Genomic DNA, 16,430 nt, shown 5'->3' with positions numbered 1-16,430 from the left:
CTATGCAGAGCGGAGCCCATGTTAGGGAAGGAATCCCGGAGGGCAGGGGGATGTCCAAGCGTCTTCCGACACTTCGAAGACCCAAGATTTTTATTGTGGCACTTTAGAGACCTAAGGGATGTACATACTGCGATAGCAGAGTTTCCTTGATCAGATGCATTAAAGTTGGATAATTGGGCTGCTGGATCAGAACGAAATCCCGGTGGGAGGGGAGGGATGTGAGGAAGAGAATGCGAAAACGGGAAAAGTCTGACAAACTTTTTAAAAATCAGATGCACGCAATAATAATAATAATCGCACTTGCCCCCGCTCACAACAATATTGGCCAGAATTGGGTGGAAGGAGGTGTTCCCTTGACATCCCTCAGGGTGAAACTCATCTATACTGTGCTTGATATTAGAACAGGATTGAACAGGATGAGATTTACTTTCGAGTAAACATGCATAGGTCAGGTGTATCCTTTATTTTATTTCAAAATCATGTTTTCATTTGCAAGGACATAAACAAATAATGCGCTCGGGTCTGGAAGTGAAGGTTAAAGGCTCTGCAAGTATTTGCCTTAACTTTATGTGAAGAATCAGGGGAGCCGCAGACTCTCACCGTCTCCGGTGCCTCAAACGGGCTCGAAGAGGACAACGCGCATGCGCCAAACAGCCCCCCCCCATACTTATACCGCTCCTCCTTCCTTTGACGTGGCCGCTCTGCATGCGCGCGCAGCCACGGCTGACGGCGACGCCATTTTGTCGCCGAGCTCGGTGTTTTGTTGAGCGCCGCGCGTCTAACGTCGGAGCGAAGAGCCGCCATGCCGGCCGGGCCTGTGCAGGCGATGGCGCCTGCCCAGCCAGCGCCCCCTGAAGCGAAGCAGGTAATTTTCGGCCTGATCCGTTTAGCAGAAGCCCACTCTCTGAGGTTCCTTCATCTTTCCACCCCACCCCCCAACCCTGGTTAATGTCCAAGGCCTCCTGAAGGGGGAGGTCCTCCTCCCAGGATGCCTTGCGGGACGAGAGCGGTGCATGCTGGGAGGCGTAGTTTGCAGCCCGCGGATGCGTGGCTGTATGGGGATTTTCTAAAGTGGAGAATGGGGAACCTATGCCCCCCACAGTTTGCGTGACTGCCAGCTCTTCTCAACCCTAAACGGCCTCGGCCCAGTATACCTGAAGGAGCGTCTCCACCTCCATCGTTCAGCCCGCACACTGAGGTCCAGCTCCAAGGACCTTCTGGCAGTTCCCTCCCTGCGAGAAGTGAGGTTACAGGGAACCAGACAAAGGGCCTTCTTGGTAGTGGCACCTCCCCTGTGGAACGCCCTCCCATCTGATGTCAAGGAAATAAGCAGCTATCCTATTTTTAAAAGACATCTGAAGGCACCCCTGTTTAGGGAAGTTTATAATATTTAATGCTGTATTGTTTTTAACACTCGATTTGGAGCCACCCAGAGTGGCTGGGGAAACTCAGCCAGATGGGCGGGGTATAAATAATAAATTATTATTATCATCATCCCTGGCCATTGGCCATTCTGGCTGGTGATGATGGGAAATGTGGTTGTTTATTAAATTTATAAGCTGCTTTTTTTGCCACGATGGCTCAAAGCCTCATACAAAAACGGGTTAAAAACAAAATTCATGCACACATTAAAACTGCTTCATGAAAACATCCTACCCACTCTAAAAGGCCATAGATAATTAAAAGCCAAAGGCCTGCTTTAAGAAGGAAGGTTTTTGCCTGGCGTCTGAAGATCTATAACAATGGTGCTGCCACCCTCCAGACTACTACAATTATTATTATTATTATTATTATTATTATTATTATTATATCTATCCGCACACACAAACACAGAGCATTCTTTCCCAGACCAGGACTCAAGGCAGTGTGAACAAATTAGAACAACACAGTTAAAATGCAGAAGATTAACAACATATAAAATATAATACTTAAGATAAAAGTAATTAAACTATAAAAGAATTAAAACTATAAAAACAGATCCATTGAAAGACATAGTGAAAACAACACAACACTATTAAAAAACAAACCCAATTGCTTTAAAAACAGCCCCCCAAAGCATGTTGGAATAAAACAGTCTTCATCCGCTGACAGAAAGATAACAAAGGGTGGGATGGGGGCCTGAAACTGAGGTGATAGATACATTTCTAAGGCCATCCCACTAAGGAGATTTAAACAAGGAGCTGTGATGTTTAGCTCAGTCTTTCACAACAGAACAATCCCGCAATAGAGACTATTGCTTTGAGGTTATACTTGATTTTTTTCCTCAGCAAACTGGTTTTTGAAAGCTCCTTGGTCTGCTTTCTTTTTATGCCATATTCACTTTTAATTGCAGCCAGAAGATGAACCGAAAGAAGAAGCAACACCAGCCAAGCCCGTGGTGGGAATTATTTATCCTCCTCCAGAGGTTCGGAATATCGTGGACAAGACAGCCAGTTTTGTAGCCAGGTAGGTCACCCTAGACTGGACTCTTGGAATATCAGCTTCTTGCAGAGATAAGCTAAGAGGGTGGTTGAGGCAGCCTCAGCATGCATAGCTAATCAAATGTGTTAAGGGACAAAGGCAGTGAGGACTCAGGGTTGGCAGTAATTTTTTGTGTGGGTTGGATACTGTGCCTGTCCTTGGTGGCTTTTGAGGAATTTTAAATTTTGGTTTGGTGCTGATTTTTGCTATATAACCTTTCCAGAAATGGTCCTGAGTTTGAAGCCCGCATCAGGCAGAATGAAATCAACAATCCCAAATTTAACTTCTTGAACCCCAACGATCCTTACCATGCCTACTATCGCCACAAAGTCAATGAGTTCAAGGAAGGGAAGGCACAGGAGCCCTCGGCAGCCATTCCCAAAGTCATGCAGGCACAGCAGAGTGCACAACAGCAGCTTCCCCAAAAGGTAAGCGGTTCCTCTCTTGTCTTCATCTGTCTCTTATCTTTCATGGTGCTGCAGGAGGGAAGGCCAACTGCCAACAAATTTCTCTTGGCCTTTTCCTTCCATTCATGCCTCACTGGCAGAAGTGAGGAACTTTTGGCCCCTCTAGATGTTGCTTACCTACAACACCCATCAGCCCTAGCAAGCAGGGTCAGTGGCCAAGGGCATTGTAGTTCAGCGACATTTGGAGGGCCACAGGTTCCCCACACCAGCTCACTGTGGAGGTAAGAACAAACTTCACCAACCTGGTGCCCTCTAGATGGTTTGGACTGCAATTACCATCAGCCCCTGCCAACACAGCCAAGCCATCTGAAGGGCACCTGGTTGGCAGAGGCTTTCTAGGAATGGTTCAAACCACAGAGCAGCAAATACAGGGACACCTGACCTGTGCACCTAAGTGAGGTTGGGTATGAGTGGTGATCCATTTCTGTGTTCCTTCCGCAGGTACAAGCCCAGGTGATTCAGGAGACTGTGGTTCCAAAAGAGCCTCCTCCGGAATTTGAGTTCATTGCAGACCCTCCCTCGATCTCAGCCTTTGACTTGGACGTGGTAAAGCTGACAGCCCAGTTTGTTGCTCGGAACGGCAGGCAGTTCCTCACCCAGTTGATGCAGAAAGAGCAGAGGAATTACCAATTTGACTTCCTGCGCCCACAGCACAGTCTCTTCAACTACTTCACCAAACTGGTTGAACAGTACACTAAGGTAACAAATCTCAGATGCCAGGAGGATTCATTTGAGCAAGCCTGAGGACAGTTCTATTTACGCAGAGCAACATGTGCATTTCACAGTGACAGACTTTGAAGGCTTGCTGTCTGGCTTGAAAAGAAATCCTTGCAGGGATTTTGGAGGGGAAAGTAGGCACACCCCAGGCATTAAGGTGCCCTAATACTGATTGCACATTCTTTGTGTGAATATGGCAAGATAAAAAGAAAATCTGTTCCATAGCAAACAGGAGAAGCAGTGGAAATGATAGCAGAATTGTTCTGTTTTTGTGGAACACCCTCCCTTCAGATGTGAAGGAAATAAGCAGCTATCCTATCTTTAAAAGACATCTGAAGGCAGCCCTGGTTAGGGAAGTTTTTAATATTTAATGCTGTGTTGTTTTTAACATTCGATTGGGAGCCGCTCAGAGTGGCTGGGGAAACTCATTATTATTATTATTATTATTATTATTATTATTATTATTATTATTATTAGAATAGCCTGCTGGATCTGGCCAGTGGCCCATCTAGTCCAGCATCCTGGCCAACCAGATGCTTGTGGGAAACCAGCAAACAGAACATTAGCATTCTCCCCTCCTCTGGTTTCCAGCAACTGGCATTCAGAAACACTGCTGCCTCCAAATATGGAGGCTTTGTCTAATAGGAGCTGGCTTGCCTAAGTCATAGCTATACCCCTTGCCAATTATGGCAAATAGTTGCCATCTTCTCTGCATCCTGTACTGTTCCTTAAAGTTCCTACTTTCAGGCAAAGACTGGGAGAGAGAAAAAAAAGAGCACAGAATTAAGCTTTTCTTTGAAAATGACAGCTCAACAAACAAGTTTCTAGTCCTCATGACTGCTAAGATATGCTTGAAAACGTGCGGCGTTTCTTGCTGATATCTCAGAAGCTGAGTGGGTGGATGAATAAGACCTCAAGTGTCGCACATACCTCCCAGCCCATTACTGTGACTTGCAAACCTGGAATAAACTATAAAAATAACTGGCAGAAGTTATTTTGCATTAATTATACATACTGCAAGCTTTTCTTAATGCAGACTATTGATTGCTTGGGCAAGAAGAAAACCCTAACTGGAACTGATGTCTCAGTAGCCTATTGAATTTTTTTTTCCAGATCTTGATTCCACCCAAGGGTTTGATCATAAAACTTAAGAAGGAGGCAGAAAACCCCAAAGAAGTATTGGATCAGGTAAGCAGTTAAGAGTTCTTTACATGACTGCCCTTTGCTAGGTTTAAATAATCTGAAAACGCTCTTCTGAGCTAACCATCTTATATCGCTTTGAATTTCTGCCAATACTCGGTGCAGTCCTATAGAGGTATATATGTTACCCAGGTGTAAGCCTCACTGAGTTCAGTGGAGCTTCCTCCTAGGTGAGCAAGTGTAGGATTGCAGTCTTACATCTCAGTGGCCTTATTTGTAATAAAGGCAAGGTGGACCTTTGATTCTCCTTTTGTGATTGTATCACTTCGCGTTACTACCAAACACCTTTTTATTTTATTTATTGCATTTCTATTTCACCTTTCCTGCAAAGGGGCAAACCTACCATGAGGTAGGTTAGGCTGAGAGGTAATGGCTGGCCCAGGCCACCCAGTGAATTTCATGGCTGAGTGGGGATTTAGACCCAGGACACAGTCTAGCACGCTAACCACTACACTGCCTCTCAAAATATCCCACAATGTGTAATTTTCAAATGTGTCTACCATCATCAGATTCTTAAGTGCAGTGATCCAGTTAATCTGAACTACCCTTGGTAGCCAGCCAACATCTGCAATTACCACCAACCCAGCTCTTTCCATGACTGAAGTGGGAGGATATGGCCTTGTCAGTGCCTTCAAGCTGAGTTTTGGGGGCACTTGAAAGCAGTTGACCTTGGTGCTTATCGAGAATGTATCCAAAAACACAGTTACTGGGTTTTTTTTTTAATGTTACTTGATGCTTTGTGCAGGCGTGTTACAGAGTGGAGTGGGCCAAGTTTCAGGAGCGAGAGCGGAAGAAGGAAGAGGAGGAAAAGGAGCGAGAGCGCGTTGCTTATGCCCAGATCGATTGGCATGATTTTGTGGTGGTGGAAACCGTGGACTTCCAGCCCTCCGAGCAAGGTTGGGTCATTTACTTTGCTGAAATGCATAGCTTGACCTCTCTCAAAGCCTCATTGAATCCAACATAAGAAGGCTCTGTGCATATGTCAGGAAGAGAAAAGCCGCTTAGACTCAATGAAAATATTGAATAACTCATCTGTTATCCCTCTAAGGAAGCACTGTATAGCTACTTTCCAACAAAGTCCTCCAGGAACCGTCTGTATATTAATATATTATTATTATTATTATTATTATTATTATTATTTTATATTATTATCATCATTATTTTATTATCATCATTATTATCATCATTATTCTAGTTAGCTGCTTGTTACTTGAAGGTTTCCAAGCAACTTACATTTTAAAAAATATTAAAAAATATAAATATAAATCCACATCAATCCACAAAACAGCCATAGGAAACTTGGGCAGTAAACTTATTAACATCTCAAGTTTATTAAAAGCCTTGGGGGGGGGGGGCGGAATATACGTCTTTACGTGATGTCAAGTAGATAACACTAAAGGTCCCAAGTGGACCTTGCTGGGGAAGACACACACACACAGAGCAACAACTGAAAAGGCCCTTCTTTCCCTCGTCATCATCCTCTGAGCCTCCCTCCTCAGGGGGGTCCTGGAGAAGACTGCAATATACTTGAAAAGCAGGTGCAAATGAAATGGAAGCGGCAAGCAAGACCTGCATTTGAACTCTGCTTCTTGAATCCCACAAATATCAGAAAAAAGTGAAGCTTACAGAGCCCCCACCCCCCAGCCCAGAAGTCCAGTCACTTCCTACTGAGGTGGACCCTTAACAAGAAGCTTGTCTAGGGAAGACACATGATGCTGTTCTCAGCTGTGTAACTTAAGTTTCACCAAAGGTATGATCCCCCCCTTTTTTTGCAGGGAACTTCCCTCCTCCCACCACTCCCGAGGAGCTAGGTGCTCGAATTCTCATCCAGGAGCGCTATGAGAAGTTTGGCGAAAGTGAAGAAGTGGAGATGGAAGTGGAGTCAGATGATGAAGATGAGAAACAAGAAAAGACTGAGGAGGCACCATCTCAGTTGGACCAGGATACCCAAGTGCAGGACATGGATGAGGTGAGCAGTTAGTCTGCGGGAAAGTGTTTTTGGTGTGGCGAAGCTTGAAAGTAGTCTTTCTGAATCTCTTAATCTCTGTACTCAGTAAAGTAATGTTCGTAAGAGTTTGTTTCTGGTGCTGCATAGCTGGTGTCCTGGACCTTAATGCTCTGCTGAACTTAAACTGGGGCTCAAGTTTTAACGTCTGGTGGTGGGGGAAAGGTTCCAAAAGTTTTAGAAGATCTTTGTCCTTTAGCCGTAAACCTACAAGGGATGAGAGAGGGTTTTGAAAACAGTCTAGTTTAAGCCCTGTAAGGGTCCTTTGCATAACACGCTGCACATTCATATTCCCACAAGTCTGCTGATGGTTCGAAGTGCAGCTTTTCATAAGCTCAAGGCTTGAACAAGCCAGCCGCAAAGGTATGATAGAATCATAGAGTTTGAAGGGACTCTGTGGATCAGTAACTCCCTGTGATGCAGGAATATGCACCCATATGGGGATCAAACCCATGACCTTGGCGTTATTAGCACCATGCTCTTAACCAATTGAGCTAACTGGTGCCAGCTTAAATCAGGGAAGAGACTTGCTTAAGCCTGGTTTGTCTTCTTACTAAGAAAACTGAGTTGAGCCTTTCTAGAGAATCATGCTTCATGATCCTTCACTTAAAAAATTTTTTTTGAAGGGCTCTGATGAGGAAGATGAGAGTCAAAAAGTTCCACCACCTCCAGAAACTCCGATGCCACCACCTCTTCCTCCTACTCCAGACCAAGTCATTGTCAGGAAAGATTATGACCCTAAAGGTAAGCTTGGGGTTAAGATCAGGTGGGGTTTTGTGACTGGGTTGCATTCTAGATCCAGTGGTCATAATCTTTCCTGACATTTCTAACTGTATATCTCTCTTCTCTCTCTCTCTCTCTCCTCTCTCCAGCATCTAAGCCTTTGCCACCAACTCCGGCCCCAGATGAGTATCTTGTCTCCCCCATCACGGGGGAGAAAATCCCTGCCAGCAAAATGCAAGAACATATGCGGATTGGGCTTCTGGATCCCCGCTGGTTGGAGCAAAGGGATCGCTCTCTCCGGGAGAAGCAGAGCGATGATGAGGTCTATGCCCCAGGTCAGTCCAGCAAGGTTTTAGTGGTCTTTTATCGACATATTTTTTTCTTGTGTTAACCTTGATTACATGTTTATGCGTGTCTGAAGGAAACTAGTCAGATACTATAATGCTCTTCTGAAATAATTAGAATCATTCCGTGCTAATAAATTAATAGATAAATGAATTACGTTGGATTAACTTTAGTTTTATAAGAGGACAGTTATCAAGCGGCAGGTAGGCATCAAATTTCAAAAGGTGTTTTGGGGGCAGGTGTGTTTACTACACTGCAATTCATTTGATTCTGTAGTAAAACGTCTAACGCGTTTTCCTCTCCAAACGGGGATGTTCAAAGCAGCTAATAAAGGTATATAAAAGAAAAAACAATACCCAGTAATAATTCAGAATGCAATAAGTATATATTTGAATATCAACTACATGTCAGCTGCTCTTGAGTTTTTTAATGAAAGAATGGGCTTTATAAGCATAAGAAATATATAAAAACCTGTGCCTGGTTTGGGTTGTCCAGAGCCCTGACAAAGTAGTGAATGGAGAAGGTAGAACACTATCTTGGCGGCCAAAATTTTCAGATGGCTAAATTTTTCAGTGCATCCCATTTCTGTTTGCCCATTTTATGGGAGTAGCGACAACAGATGGCTTAGAACCTATGAGCAGTGCCCTATCTTGAAGGACCAAAAAAACAAAACAAAAAAAAAACCACCATGGCAAACTCTCCCATTTTACTCATACTTTCCAGGCTTGGACATTGAAAGCAGCTTGAAACAGCTGGCTGAGCGCCGTACCGATATTTTTGGTGTTGAAGAGACAGCTATCGGCAAGAAAATTGGGGAAGAAGAGATCCAGAAACCAGAAGAGAAGGTATGGCAGGGAGCCAGGCTAAAAAGCGCTCTGCTACCGGAAGTGTGAAGGAAAGAAAGCCTCCTCCTCCTCCAGTGGCTTAACTCTAGTTAGTGTGAAAGCAAAAGGCACTAAGACTCACCTGTTTTCTGTTTTACTAGGTGACCTGGGATGGCCACTCTGGCAGCATGGCCCGAACTCAGCAGGCAGCTCAGGCCAACATTACCCTTCAGGAGCAGATTGAGGCTATCCATAAGGCCAAAGGGCTGGTGCCAGAGGATGACAGCAAGGAGAAGATTGGTCCGAGCAAACCCAATGAGATGCCCCAGCCCCCACCCCTCTCGTCGGCCCCAAACATCCAAACCAGCGCTCCGCCAATCGCATCAGTGCCTCGCCCGCCCTCGGTAAGCCCCACTTGTTCCATAGGAAGCTCCTCTGCTTAAAGGGCTTCTTCTATTTGGCAGAGGGAGCCAGGTTTTAATTTGCATCTTGTAAGCTGAATTGCCTTGCTTGGGGAAGGGTCACGTCTCAGTGGCAAAGCACAGGCTTTGCATGCGGAAGGCCTCTGGTTTGATCCCCAGTATCTCCAGGTAGAGCCAAGAGAAATTCCCTGTCTGAATCCCTGGAGAATGGCTGCCAGTCTGTGCCAGTCATACTGAGCTAGATGGACCTACATGGCATGGTTCAGCATAAAGCAACTTCCTGTATTCTTACGTCTTCTAGATGCCACCACCTGTCCGTACAACAGTTGTCAGCGCTGTTCCCGTCATGCCTCGTCCACCAATGACTTCCGTGGTCCGCTTACCTCCAGGCTCTGTCATCGCTGCTCCGATGCCACCGATCATACATGCCCCTCGGATCAACGTAGTTCCAATGCCACCTTCGGCCCCACCCATCATGGCTCCACGGCCCCCTCCCATGATTGTGCCAACAGGTCAGTGCTGAACAATCTCACCTCGGGCTAAATAAGTTTTGGGAATTGTGGAAGCCCGTCAGGATTCCTCTCGGTCTCAGAATTTGCTTCTGTTGGCGCATTTTCCTCAGTGGTCCTATAGCTACTGCATTCAGCAGCTGCACTTTACCTGCAAGTCTTTGATCAAAAGTTTCTGCAGGCTTCACTGGGATTCTCCATACCGAAAAGCCATTTCTGCAATGGAATTAAGCCCTGGAGGTCAACACTGCTAAAATTTAGTCACTGCATTTGCTGAATGAATAATAACAGTTGTGTTAAAATTGGTGACATCTTTGGGTTTGATACGATGCCACCGTGACAGCCTTACCCTATGTATTGTCTTGTGATGATCACCGTGTGTGCTTTTAAAAAAAATAATAATCTGTAGTTGGTAACAGTTATACAGGTGACTCCTTTCTCCCAAAAGTTTGAAGTCTAGAAAAGAAGAGGGAGGAAATGTTGGGCAGAAACAGAATTCCTCCTACTTGTTCCAAATTGGTTGTTCCCCTCTTCCAAAATGAACTTAGAATTTCATCCTCATTCTCCCTGGCCTTCCAATTCCTTTTCTCACATGAAGGGTTAAAAATTGTTGCATAGTCTATTGTTTATGCTCCATGACCTTTTCCTACCCATAGCCCCTTTTCCACAGAGAAACTGAGGCAGGCTGCTTTCAGTTTCTTCCATGGCCCAAGATCATTCTTCCCACCATCTACGGGGATGAGGGTAGACTAGATCTTGCATTTTCAATCCTCTAGGATGCTTCACTGATGTACAAAGACTGTGGTGCTGGCTGCATTTACACAGGAGTTGGCTTGCAAGTTTTCTTTCTAAATCAGAGACCCGTTCTTCCGCATAGGTATGGAAAAGCACATACCGCCAACCCCAGTTCTTGAACCCAATAAGTTGAAAGTGTGCTCTGCGACATTACAGTATATTCTTGACCATTGTATGTGACAAAGGAGCGGCCTGGAACCTTTGTGCTTTCCTGTAGAGTTTTCCGTTTTAAATAATGAAATCTAAATAGGCACTATTTTATTATCTCATAGGTTTCAGGTGAGCTAAGCCATTGACTAATTATATTTAATTGTTACAATATAGGATACAGACAGGGACCAGTCAGCAGTCCAGGTAACTTCTTAAGTGTCATTGTGACCTCGGAGGTAACTCAGCTAATCACTAACCTTCAAGTCGAGCTCTTAATTTGCATGCCTTCACTTCTCGTCTGTCCAGAGTGGTACCGGGGATTCCTGGCTGTGGTGTGCGTCTCTGTGTGTCAATAGTTCTTGACCTTTTGTAGACTACTTGGCCTGATTGTCGCCGCTCTTCAAAGATTCTTGTGGCTGCATGCTAGCTTGGGTGCCAGTTCTCCAGACACAGTCGTTTTGCAAGAGAAACAAAGGCAGGACTAGAGGAAGAGCCACTTTGTGCCCTTGGAAAGAGCCAGAGTCTTCTGTCTGTGTTTCAGTTGCTTCACACCCACTATAGTTGTTGCAAAGTAGCTTTAAGCCTTGCCCCCCTCATCTCGCCTTTATGGTCTGGCTGCTTTGTGTGTGGCTCTCCCTCTTTTCAATGACCGCCATCCAAGTTTGAGATAAGTAGCTCAAGGTACATCAATAAGATGCTATCGAGTCACTTAGATCCCTGGCTGTCACGTGGAAATGTTCTTGTCTGAAATTTTTGTAATTTTCTTAAATGCTTAATACCCCAGTCATTCCAGGCCAAAGAGTTCACAGTGGAGTTGAAAGATCTGTGATTTTTTTTTTTTTTAAGTGGGTGGAAAGTAGTCGCCAGACCCAAGTATTTGAAACCCAGGGAACAGAGCACGGCCAGATTCACATATTGCATTTTTAGCTGTACACTTCTGGTCAGGCACATGTGCAGTTGCAGCCCAGGATAGTTCATGGGGACCCTTAAGGAAACAAGGGCAACTTGACCATAGCAATACTTGCGTCATAAAGCTCACGACTAGCATTAACTTCCTACGCAGCTGAAGCAAAGCCTAGGAAAGGGACTTCAGCCTACTCTGGGATAGCAGATGCATCACATGTGTTTAGGTGCGTTCATCTCCCCCCCCCCCCCTTATTTAACCTTCATTTTATTGCTACAAAGCAGAGCTTTCTACATTCCCACATTTTCCTTACTTAGAAGCACTGAAGCTTAGACTTCCGGCAGGTGTGATGTCCTGACTTTCGCAGTGCTTGGATAGGAGAAGCTGAGAATTTTCCTAGGCTTTTTAGCTCAACTAATCTCATTTTAACACAGCTTTTATGCCTTGGGAGTTTCTACTTACTCTTGCTTTTCTTTTTTCTTTTGGTCTCTTTTCTTTCCCTAAAGGCAATGGTGTCAAATGTAACTCTTTCAAGAGATTTTCATTCCACCTTCTTGTGACCAGGAAATGTATTTTAAGGATCCTTTTTTATTAAAAAAAAAACCCTGCTATTTTTATACCCTGCCTTTCTATAAAAATCAAGCAAAATTGTTGCTTACATTTTAAAAAACACATATAAAACGCTTTAATATTTAAAGTAACCATAGCAGCGGTCAAAAGAATAAAGGGCATTTGATACATGAGAAGTAAAACAATTTTTTTAAAAAAAAGATACAACTCCACACCTTCACAGTGACTAATACTATGCATAACCAATAACACTATTCTGAGAGTGCTTTGGCGAACAAAAAGGTTTTTAGCATACACCAAAAACATAAAATCACCTTATTTCTAAAGGTCGGGAGGTGGGCAGCAGAGACACAAACACCCCTTAGTAGTTTCATGCAAGCAAGCTCATAAGTGAGTTGTTTTGCTCTTGATTAGCATTGGATGATCCCTCCACACATGCTTCCTGTGCTACCTTCTCCAGCAGAAATGGAGATGGGACTATACCAGGCTTTTTCTACATTTGACACCACTGCTTTGGGGTTCTGTCCACGTCTTTTGCTCCAAATGCCACTAGTGATTTTCTTGCAGAATAATACTCTTCCCCACCCCTTCAGCTTTTGTTCCAGCTCCTCCTGTGGCGCCAGTGAGTGCTCCGGCCCCTATGCCTCCTGTCCACCCTCCACCTCCCATGGATGATGAGCCGGCCTCCAAGAAGCTGAAATCTGAAGAGAACCTGATGCCGGAAGAGGAATTCCTGCGCAGAAACAAGGTGTGCGCTTAAATAAATAATGGTGCTTTGATCTTAGGCCAGAGGAATCCTCTAGCGGCTTGGGTGATCAGCGACCCTTCACATTCCGATTAAGCTGGGTTGCCAGCCTGAAGTTCTCCACTTGCAATCTGAATAGGGGAATTTGCAAGGGAAAGGAATTCAAAAGGTGGAAGGGCAGCCTTCCAGGAAGAAGCAGAGGTCTCTTTATCTATTTTCTCATTGGTTCTCCCTTCTTCTCCTTTGTCAGATTTGACAAATTCATGGAGGAGGTGGCTATCAATGGCTGCAAGCCACAATGGCTATGCTCTGCCTTCACAGTCAGGCAGTAATGCTTCTGAATACCAGTTGCTGGAAACCACAGGACAGGAGAGAGCTCGAATCCTGCTTGTGGATTTCCTACAGGCATCTGGTTGGCCGCTGTGAGAACAGGATGCTGAACTAGGTGGGCCATTGGCCTGATCCAGCAGGCTCTTCTTAACACACCCCTTAACAGTATAATTCTTCTTACTCCCTTAGGGCCCAGTCACAGTCAAAGTTCAAGTTCCTAACATGCAGGACAAGACTGAATGGAAGCTGAATGGCCAGGTGCTGGTGTTCACCCTCCCTCTCTCTGACCAGGTATGTGGCCCAAGCAATGGGTGGCCTGTTTCTCTGTTGTCAATGACTGCTTTGCTCTTCAGACAGTTATCTGGGGTTTGGAAAGAGTATTTTGCTTCATAAAATGATCCCCATCTTTATCAGCGGCCAGGTGCCATTAATAAAACCATCGCAATCTATAAATATTGTCTTACTACTTGTGGAGTGCAGGTGTTGCAGCAGAGAGTTACATATAAAAATGTTAGATTATGTGGGGCGGCCCTTGAAGACTCTTCAGGAACTGCAGCTGCTGCAGAATACAGTAGCCAGATTAATTGTTGCAGCCAGGTGATTGTACCTTTTAGCACCCGTTCAGGCTGTGCATTTCCAGGCCCAAATCAGTGTGCTATAAGGTTTACACAGTTCAGCACCACACTGCTTAATGGAATGTCTCTCCCAACATGAATCTACCCATGCATTAAGATCTACACCAAAATCTCTCTTCATTCTGGAGAGGTTCAGAGAGTTGCTACCTGTTTGTAGGAAAAAAAACTCCGCAGCAAGACCCACATGGTGCTGCTACTGTCTTTTTTGGCCCCAGTTTAAAACTTTCCTCTGTTCTCAAGCATTTGATGTCATCTAATGGGCTGCTTTTCCTGGTCATCAGTGTTTAATTTTGGGGGGAAAGGCTGCTTGTATATTCTTCCAGTTTTTGTATTGCTGATTTTAATGGGGTGTATGTGTTTAGTATTAAATATTGGATTGCTCTTTTACTGCTTAGTTTTAAACACTGTATATTTACATGTATTTTATATTTCTATAAGCCAGCTTGGGAAAAGCACCTCAGAAATATAATAATAATAATAATAATAATAATAATAATAATAATAATAATAATGCTAACATGTAAAGATGCACAGCAGGTATTAAAAGAGAGAACAATGCGTGGCTGTTTATAACCATGAAGCAGCAGGCAAAGCTTTTACCATTTCTGGGGTAAAATACCTGACCAGATTTAACTAATGAGTCACCATTTGGCATCCCTTCTCCCTGATTCATTTCTCTCTTGCTTGATACAGCTTTTCTTTTATGACATTCATTGCAAGCCTTTTCCTGTCTATCATGTTATGTTTCCCAAGCATGTGCTGTCCAATCCCTTGTATAGTGCCCAATTTCATTGAAGGTGTTTGTGCGTTTCTTCTGGTTCCTAGGTTTCTGTTATCAAGGTCAAGATTCACGAGGCCACTGGAATGCCTGCTGGGAAACAAAAGCTCCAATATGAGGTGGGTGTGTGGTCCCGTTGGCCCTTAATTAGTTAGTTAGTTTGCCGTTCTTCATTCATAGATCTCAGGGTTCACAACATAAAAATACAAGATACAAAAGACATAATAAAAACAAGAACAAAAACAAACCAATAACCTCTCTCCTCTCCACCGTCTCCCACAAACACATTTAAAAGGGTATGTAGCATGTTAATCAACTAAAGGCCTGACTGAAGAGGAAAATTTCTGCCTGGTGCCTAAATGAAGGTGCCAGCTGAACCTCCTTGGGGAGAGCATTCCACTTAACCCTGAGTGTCTGAAGATCCCAGCCCTGTGCCTTATCTGTTCCCTTGCCTTTTTCAAGCTTAAATCGCAAATGCCATGATTCGCATTCCATGCTGAGATATGAAGGAAGGGCTGTAACTCAGTGGTAGAGCGGCTGCTTTGCATGCAGGAAATCCCATATTCATTCCCCAGCATCTCCAGGTGGGGCTGCTGGTCAGTGTAGACAGTGATGAGCTAGATGGACCAATGGTGTGACTTTGTGCAAGGCAGCTTCCTGTGGTTTCCTTCTGGTGCAACGGGTGGGTTTTGTTTTCCTTGCCAAGCACAAAGCTTAGCACTGTTGAGACCCTCTTGTGTCTTGTCTTTTCAGGGCATCTTCATCAAAGATTCCAACTCTCTGGCTTATTACAACATGACCAGCGGGTCAGTGATCCACTTAGCACTCAAAGAAAGAGGAGGTAGAAAGAAGTAGGACTCCATTGGCAAGGCAGCTGCCACACAGCATATGGCACAAGACAAGCTGCCAGAATCTGCCAGCTCCTGAGTAATATCCGCATGGCGTTTCCACATGGGCAATGCTTTGTACCTTCAGCTTGTATCTGGTAATCCCTTCAACTGGAGAAAGTTGTTGATGCCCTTGGAGTCACTGTGAATTATTTTTCAAGTTGATGTGTGTATATTTCAGCAGCTCGTGCTATATATTCACAATGTTATCAGAATTGCTGCTTGGCTAGCATTTCTTTTCAGTGGTCTTGTGTTTTAATTTCTTGCAACGTTTTGCCTCTGCGGCTAAGATCTCTCTTAGCTTTGATTAGATCTGACCATGTGCATTCAACTTTTGGAAGGCATATAAGAGAATGATACCTTCTGGATGAAACATTTCAGTTTAACTTCCTTATTCCAAATAACTAGTGTAATAAAAGCATTTGTGATTTTCCATGTGAAATCTCTGAGCTCTGATGTCTTTTGCAACAACCTGGATTTCCTGGGAATGGTCAGACAACAGAGATGGAAGAAGCTGGTAACACAGTAAACCTGCAATGTGAGCCCTTATTCAGAACAGTGGAAACAGTCAGGATTCCTGGAAGCGGTTTGCATTAGCCCAGCATAATTTTTTACTCCCCACCCTCCTGCTTTGGAGCAACTTACCTCCTCCATTGCATTGCTTTTGAGTTGAAAGAAAAAGAAGTCACTTTGTTCTTGGCTCCTGGCCTTCTGTATTAAGTGTTTGACCAACACATGAGCTTCAGGGGGCTTGCGCTAGATTCCTCAGAATCTTGCCAAGATTTAACCCTCTTAGTTTGGGAGATTACTCATCAAACAATATGAACCTGACAAATGTGTAACACACTTTCACTGACTTCAATACAAAATATGGAAATGATTTTAAATCTGTGTGTCTTTTTTGCAAATCGCTCCTTGTCTTTCCACCCAAGACGTTCTAAAGGCTGAAAGAAGCCTTCAGAGG

At 44.3% G+C, this 16,430-nt stretch overlaps 1 protein-coding gene across 1 annotated transcript; it reads left to right on the top strand.

Moving 5' to 3' along the window:
• The first annotated feature begins 26 nt into the window (after nt 1–26).
• On the top strand, nt 27–16,346 carry SF3A1 (splicing factor 3a subunit 1). Its single transcript, XM_083590019.1, has 18 exons — nt 27–454; nt 576–865; nt 2,333–2,445; nt 2,684–2,888; nt 3,369–3,626; nt 4,758–4,832; nt 5,590–5,740; nt 6,620–6,813; nt 7,476–7,593; nt 7,722–7,907; nt 8,641–8,762; nt 8,903–9,145; nt 9,465–9,675; nt 10,792–10,821; nt 12,685–12,839; nt 13,356–13,457; nt 14,627–14,698; nt 15,333–16,346. Exons 2-18 carry the CDS (start codon nt 803–805, stop codon nt 15,432–15,434), a joined length of 2,400 nt encoding a protein of 799 aa, XP_083446145.1. The 5' UTR covers nt 27–454; nt 576–802; the 3' UTR covers nt 15,435–16,346.
• Nucleotides 16,347–16,430: the final 84 nt, after the last annotated feature.

The sequence above is a fragment of the Podarcis filfolensis genome, assembly GCF_964270895.1.
Source record: "Podarcis filfolensis genome assembly, chromosome: 16".
NCBI lineage: Eukaryota > Metazoa > Chordata > Lepidosauria > Squamata > Lacertidae > Podarcis > Podarcis filfolensis.
This window is presented reverse-complemented; position numbering and strand designations above follow the sequence as displayed.

Excerpts from the sequence above, each read along its gene's own strand:
- SF3A1 (XM_083590019.1), top strand. The coding sequence starts at position 803 with ATGCCGGCCGGGCCTGTGCAGGCGATGGCGCCTGCCCAGCCAGCGCCC. Across the intron at positions 3,627-4,757 it reads TGGTTGAACAGTACACTAAG|ATCTTGATTCCACCCAAGGG; the intron begins GTAACAAATCTC and ends TTTTTTTTCCAG. Across the intron at positions 9,676-10,791 it reads TCCCATGATTGTGCCAACAG|GATACAGACAGGGACCAGTC; the intron begins GTCAGTGCTGAA and ends GTTACAATATAG.